Source organism: Colobus angolensis, unplaced genomic scaffold (assembly GCF_000951035.1).
Source record: "Colobus angolensis palliatus isolate OR3802 unplaced genomic scaffold, Cang.pa_1.0 Scaffold302, whole genome shotgun sequence".
NCBI classification, from domain to species: Eukaryota; Metazoa; Chordata; class Mammalia; order Primates; family Cercopithecidae; genus Colobus; species Colobus angolensis.
In genome coordinates, this window is record NW_012116289.1 from 3,876,380 (window position 1) to 3,883,689 (window position 7,310).

Consider the following 7,310-nt stretch of genomic DNA (forward strand, 5'->3'; position numbering starts at 1 on the left):
CCAAAGTTCTGGGATTACAGGCATGAGCCACTACACCTGGCAGGTTAATGTTTCTTAAAGCTTTTCTAATCTAATTCCCTTTTCCTTTCTTTTCTTTCTTCATACTCTTTCTGTAGTTGTTCTGTGTTATTTCCCACAGTGGTCTAAATATAGCTGACTAAGTTCTCATGGTGTCATTTAGCATTTTTCTTTATCCTATATTGCCTGTAAACTGGTAGTTAGATCTAGGGCCTGATTAAATTCAATTAAGGTTCATCTTTTTTTTTTTTTAAAAGGAATTCTCCCATGGGTGGGTGGTGCTATGTATGTTTTAGAAAAAAGGAAAAAAAAAATCTTGAGTTCATACCGATGTTTCAAATTTACGTTAAAAGTTAAAGAGTTTTCTTTTTTTTTTGAAACGGAGTCTGGTTCTGTCGCCCAGGCTGGAGTCCAGTGGCCGGATCTCGGCTCACTGCAAGCTCCGCCTCCTGGGTTTACGCCATTCTCCTGCCTCAGCCTCCCGAGTAGCTGGGACTACAGGCGCCTGCCACCTCGCTCGGCTAGTTTTTTGTATTTTTTAGTAGAGACAGGGTTTCACTATGTTAGCCAGGATGGTCTCGATCTCCTGACCTCGTGATCCGCCCATCTCGGCCTCCCAAAGTGCTGGGATTACAGGCTTGAGCCACCGCGCCCGGCCTAGTTTAGTTTTTTTTTTAATTACATAAAACATTATTAATGTTCCAGTGTCAAAACAAGATACAGAGAGACTTATTTTCATTTTCTTCACTCCTCTTTTTCTCTTCCTTTCCATAATAATTTATTATTTTATTTTTATTATATATATTTTTTCCATTGATTTCTTTGTGGAAAATTCATGAAAATGTGTGTGTGTTAGTGTGTGTGTGTACACACACATGTGTATATACACACACATATAAATATATCCTTATTCTTATACAAATATTATACATATTCTTCTTAACATTGTTTTTCAACAAAATTTCATGTAAATGTCTAAGAAGTCACTCCATAGGAGTAGAGAGAGATCTTCATTCCTTTTTATAGCTGCATACTAATTCATTCAGTGCGTAAACTGTGACATCCAACTTCATATTGACAAATATTTGAGTTATTTACAATCTTTACTGTTACAAATAGTGTTGTGATGAATAGTTTTGTGGAAACATCCCTTCATGTTTTTGTTACATTTTGGCCTTGCTGTATTTAGGGTAGATTTCTGTCTTAAAGTAGGAATGGGCCAAAGTGGATAGGTCAGAGAGTAAATGCCTACATAGGTGTGCAATTAAAAAGGCAATTTCATTGTGGTGGTAAGTGCTATAACATTCTCTATTTCTTAAAAAAATTAATGAACTATTGTCCCTGTCTCCAGTTTCTCTATATTACTAGAGGACAGCGGGCTGGAAGTGGGAGTATGTATAAAGGTTTTATTAAAGGGCAGAGATGTGAAGTTTTTTTCCTTATTTCGTAGTTCTATGAGCTAATTTTCAAAAGCAGAATTATTTGGGCAGTTGGGCATAAGAGCAAAGCTTTTTAAAAAACTTTTAGGTTCATGGGTACATGTTCAGGTTTGTTACATAGGTAAACTCGTGTCATGGAGGTTTGTTTTACAGATTATTTTGTCACCCAGGTACTAAGCCTGGTACCCAGTAATTTTTTTTGATTCTCTCCCTCTTCCCACCCGCCACTCTCAGTAGGTCCAAGTGTCTGTTGTTCTCCTCTTTGTGTCCATGTGTTCTCATCGTTTAGCTCCCACTAATAAGTGAGAACATACGGTATTTGGTTTTCTGTTCGTGCGTTAGTTTCCTAAGGATAATGGCCTACAGCTCCATCCATGTTCCCGCAGAAGACATGATCTCATTCTCTTTTATGGCTGTGTAGTGTTCCATGGTGTATATGTACTTTTTCTTTATCCAGTCTGTCATTGATGAGCATTTAGGTTGATTCTATGTCTTTGCTATTGTGAATCGTGCTGCATGAACATTCACGTGTATATATCTTTATGGTAGAATGATTTATATGTCTTTGGGTATATACCCAGTAATGGAATTGCTGGGTCAAATGGTAGTTCTGTTTTTAGCTCTTTGAGGAATCACCACTCTGCTTTCCACAATGGTTGAACTAATTTACACTCCCACCAACAGTGTAGAAGTGTTCCCTTTTCTCTGCAACCTTGCCAGCATCTGTTATTTTTTAACTTTTATCTTAGCCATTCTGACTGGTGTGATGTGGTGTCTCATTATGGTTTTGATTTGCATTTCTGTAATGATCAGTGATGTTGAGCTTTTTTCCATTTATTTGTTGGCCACATGTATATCTTCTTCTGAAAAGTGTGTGTTCGTGTCCTTTGTCCACTTTTTACATGTTTTTCTTGTCTTTTAAAATTGTTTAAGTTCTTTATAGATGCTAGATATTAGACCTTTGTGTGATGTATAGTTTGCAAATATTTTCTTCCATTCTGTAGGGTGTTTGTTTACTCTGGTGATAGTTTCTTTTGCTGTGCAGAAGCTCTTAAGTTTAATTAGATCCCACTTGTCCATTTTTGCTTTTGTTGCAATTGCTTTTGGCATCTTTGTCATGAAATCTTTGCCCATTCCCGTGTCCAGAATGGTATTGCCTAGGTTGTCTTACAGGATTTTTATAGTTTTCAGTTTTACATGTAAGTCTTTAAACCACTTTGAGTTGATTTTTGTCTATGATGTAAGGAAGGTGGGTCCAGTTTCAGTCTTCTGCATATGGCTAGCCAGTTATCCTAGCACCATTTATTGAATAGTTTTCCCATTGCTTGTTTTTGTCAGCTTTATCAAAGATCAAACAGTTGTAGGTGTGCAGCCTTATTTCTGGGCTCTCTATTTTGTTCCATTGGTCTGTGTGTCTGTTTTTGTACCAGTTACAGTGCTGGTTTGGTAGCCCCGCAATAGTTTGAAGTCGGGTAGCATCATGCCTCCATCTTTGTTCCTTTTGCCTGGGATTGCCTTGGCTCTTCAGGCTCTTTTTTGGTTCCACATGGATTTTAAAACAGTTTTTTTCTAGTTCTGTGAAAAATGTCAATGGTAGTTTCATAGGGATTGCATTGAATCTACAAATTACTTTGGATAATATGGCCATTTTAATGATACTGATTCTTCTTATCCATGAGCTAGAATTTTCTTTTCCGTAGAGCAAAAGATTTTTAAAGATCTTTAATTTTGTAATTGTGTTTTAAAGGCTTATTCCAATTTATACTGCCACTAGCAATCAAAGAGTTAGGTTTTACTTGTACCTCTTGCCAATAATGGATATTTTTATTTAATCTTTTCTACCTTGGCAAACAAACTTAAAAATGCTATCTTTGCTTTAATTAGTATTTGATATCCTGATGATTAGTCTGTTTCTATCAGTTCTATATGTAGGAAAGATATTAACTACAATTTATTGCAACATTTCTTAGCCATTTCTCTCTAAATTTTGTTGTCAAATATGTTGATTTTTTTTTTCTTTTTCTGCTTTCTTCTGTTACTTAAGTTAGGAAAATCCTTCCTCTGAAGGGTTGGTAAATAATTCTAGTTTCTTCTAGGCTATCTGTGGTTTAACTCTTAATGCTTTATTTCAGCTCTCTTATTTGAATATATAGAATGAGATGAAGCTTTTTAAACTCCCTTCTCCCACAGATTTGGTAATCTTTTTTCCTAGCACTAAATAACAATTCTCTTTAACTTGTTGTTTAATGATGCGTCCTCTAAAATATATTAAATTCTTAAGTAATGTGTTTCATTGTATCTATTCCTATATATTTTATTAATAACTTTATAATTTAGCGTCAGATCTTTTATTCCTTGTTTCTGGAGTATACCAAATGCATACCATCTTGTCTGAGGGTAATGAACACAACTGAAAATTATAGTGTGTCATCTTGGGCCTGGGATATATTTGGCAATTATATTGTCCAGTGGTTTTCTAACTTATTAGGGAAAAAGGGAAGAATACTTTGGGCAGGTTATTTATTTTGGCAACGTATTTTCAGTAATCACCTTATATTCTCCATATGTTTTGGGCAGCATGCAGGAGGGTGAGGTGGGAAACTATGACTTTTTAAAAAAGTAATTGTTAGTGTCTTCTTTTTCTCCCTTGAGCTTTAAAAACAATGACAAAGTCCGGCCTTCCCATGTTACAGTTGAAGTAACAGACTTGTTTGACATTCTTATTAATGATAGAGATTGGTGGAGATTTACTTTCAAGGGGATGGATTTTTTCGTAATGGGGAATACTAATAAAATTTAAAATATACACCTAGATACAGCATATTGCTGTAATACTTGATTTGGGTAGTTTTATAGATTTGCGCAGAGATGCATCAGCTCCCTGCTGTAAATGCTGAATTGTATAAAACGAATGTTTTTATAATACTTCTCTGCCTCAGTGGTATGGCTTTCTCTCCAGAGTTGATCACTGACTGACACCTTTTTAAAGGAATAGCTGGGTTGAGGTTTGCTTTTTTTGAGGTGGGGAGGTGCTGTGTCGTCTATTGTCCTGTGTCCAAGAGAGCTGAAGTTTTTTCCCCCTTATACAGGACCCTATATGAAGGTATATATAATATATATATAATATTAGGAGATTGAAGGGTCTTTTGAGGATGGGACCCTCTGTGGCTGCCACAGCTCCATTAAGAATAAGGAAAGTTCAGGTAGTATGTGGGGAAGGTGATGCCTTACCTAGCACCAGGTTTCCTTAAGTATAGCCTATTCAGGCTTAGCTCCCCAAGCTCTTCTAAAGTTAGGTTTCTATAATCAATTATTACCAATCGTATGTGTAAACAGTCTTTAGAATATAAAATTACAGCTAATGAATTTAATTATTCTTGTCTCACTGTGGATAGACCAAACTAGTATTAGCTAAAGATAAAAATCAAGTAATGTGAAGAAGACTTAGCAAATTCATAAAGAATTCTGCATTTACTTACCTGTTTATCTCTGTAGTTGTTTTGATATATGTGATTTTCTACAAACCTCACATTCTACACTTTGGCATCATGTTTGGTGCTGGAATGGGAAAGAATAAAAATAAAACTAGCTAACATTTCATGAATACAGGGTGAGAATCCTGTGAGGAAGAGTCTATTATTAGATCCATTTTAGAAGTGAGGAAACTGTAGAGAAGTTAAATGTGACCTTCTACAAGTTTTACTGAATTAATAGAATTTGGCCAGGTGCAGTGACTCATGTCTGTAATCCTACCACTCTGGGAGGCCGAGGCGGGAGGATCACCTGAGGTCAGGAGTTCAAGACCAGCCTGGCCAACACAGTGAAACCCTGTCTCTACTAAAAATACAAAAAAAATTAGCCGGGCTTGGTGGCGCATGCCTGTAGTCCCAGCTACTTGGGAGACTGAGGCAGGAGAATTGCTTGAATCCAGGAGGCAGAGATTTCAGTGAGCTAAGATCACGCCACTACACTCCAGCCTGGGTGGAAGAGCAAGATTCTGTCTCCAGAAAAAAAAAAAAAGAAAAAGAAAAAAGAAAATTTTAGCCTACTTTAAGAGTGTATATGTGAACATGTTCTGCTAATCTTGTCTCTTTACAGAATATTTTACAGGTTTTTGTAATGTTCATTTTTTATTTTACAGCTCATAGCTGCTGTATTTTAATAACATTTTATTACTAATATAAAATATCATTTGTCTATTTCACCATTCCCCAAAATATTTTGTCATGAAATTTATTTTAGGGCTTTGTTTCTTAAGGAAAATGTACTTAAAATGAAGGTATTTTTGGCTTCATGTGATGAAATGAAAAGATAATAAATGTTCAGATTGGCTCTATATTTTGTGGTGTTTCGCTTTGTTTTCCCTTTAAAACTGGGCTGAAATGTTAGTTATTCTCTGTAGTTGGGCCCTGGGTCAACCTATGTAAGACGTATTATCTTATTTGAAGAATTGTTGAAAATAAGTATTTTTCTTTTCAGTGAGATTTAAATATATTCTGTCAATGGTTGACTTGGGGTTCAGAAATGAAAATTTAGAATAATACTTTTAACTGCTAGAGCATTAAAAGAGCTCATTATTTATTTCTTGCAGAAATGTAGACAACCAATTTCCTGGGCAAGTTGATCCACCTGGATTCCCAGTGTATCCCGCGTTTAGCCCACTGCAGATGCTGTGGTGGCAACATATGTATGCTCATCAGTATTACATGCAGTAGTAAGTTAATCTGAGTTCATTTTTTAAGTTACTCACTGTGTTACTTGCTTTATTTTCTTTTTATCCTAAGTAAGTTGATTTGGGATTTCATTTTTTAATGTATTTAATGTTGTTTTGACTAAAGGAAAAAGGGTTCACCTCCAGTTCACATGAGCTAACCCTGCCCTTGGCTCCTCCCTGTCTTCCCTAATTACATTTAGCAGTATTCAGATTCTTTAATACAACATTTTATAAATTCAAGAGGAGAAAACTTAGGAATGTTTCACTGGAAGGCAGCAAATGTACATGAAGAGTTAGTCAAATAAAAAAAGGGATAGAATCATGTCAAGGAGGCCATAGCTTATGTAGGGCTCAAATGTGGCTAATATGCTTACTTGACTCTCAGTATTTAGTCCGTTTTGATTCTGGTCAGCATGGAACAGTCCTAGCATTGAGGACAGTTTCTCAGCCTTCATTCTCCTCAACTAATTCTGCATTCGTTTAACATTGATTAGCTTCTCTTTACCATTCTCCTCTCCTTGTTTCTGTGATTCTTTTGTCTTCCGTATCTTTTTATCTTTCTGTGTCCTTTAATAGCTCATTTTATTAACATTTCTTTCCCAGTTCATCATGTATTTGTTACTACATGCTTCTCAGCACTCATAGTCGGTAGAGAGGACGGGATTTAGTTGTGGGGGTAGTTCTCTTGGATTTCTTTTTTGTATGGCCTTAGTTGTTAGCTCTCTGTGAATGAATCCTGGTTCTTCATCTCTTGTGCTTCATCCTGTGTCTCTGCTTTATTGTTGGAAGATTTCCATAGGGGAATAAGCCTTTACCTCAAATTCAGTGCATCTAAAATTTGATTCCTTTGTTCTTTAAGTGCCTTCTCCTTTCTCACTTCTTTGTCAGTGATACTAGCTCTCTTCTTATTACCCAAGCTCTTAACCGTAAACAGCTTTGATTCTGGCTTCTGTTACTCCTGAAAGCAGAATTTTATGAAGATGAGTTAATAGAGCTTTTGTCCTTCCCCATATGCTACCTCCAGTGTTTCACCAGGTATTTTCTCATTCTAAGTCCACTTGACTTTAATAGCTTTCTCCTTTTAGTCTTTTTACTGTATTTCCTTATACTACTGCTGGGTTACTTTTTTTTTTTTTTTT

The 7,310-nt window shown here is 36.0% G+C and overlaps 1 protein-coding gene across 2 annotated transcripts in view; it reads left to right on the forward strand.

The window, feature by feature from the left end:
• Positions 1-7,310, forward strand: part of HERPUD2 (HERPUD family member 2) — a 60,984-nt gene that overhangs the window by 49,207 nt on the left and 4,467 nt on the right. For both annotated transcript variants that reach the window (XM_011950170.1, XM_011950171.1), the window contains exon 6: positions 6,049-6,171. In XM_011950170.1, the coding sequence (XP_011805560.1) occupies positions 6,049-6,171 (123 nt within the window). The remainder of the gene's footprint in view (positions 1-6,048; positions 6,172-7,310) is intronic.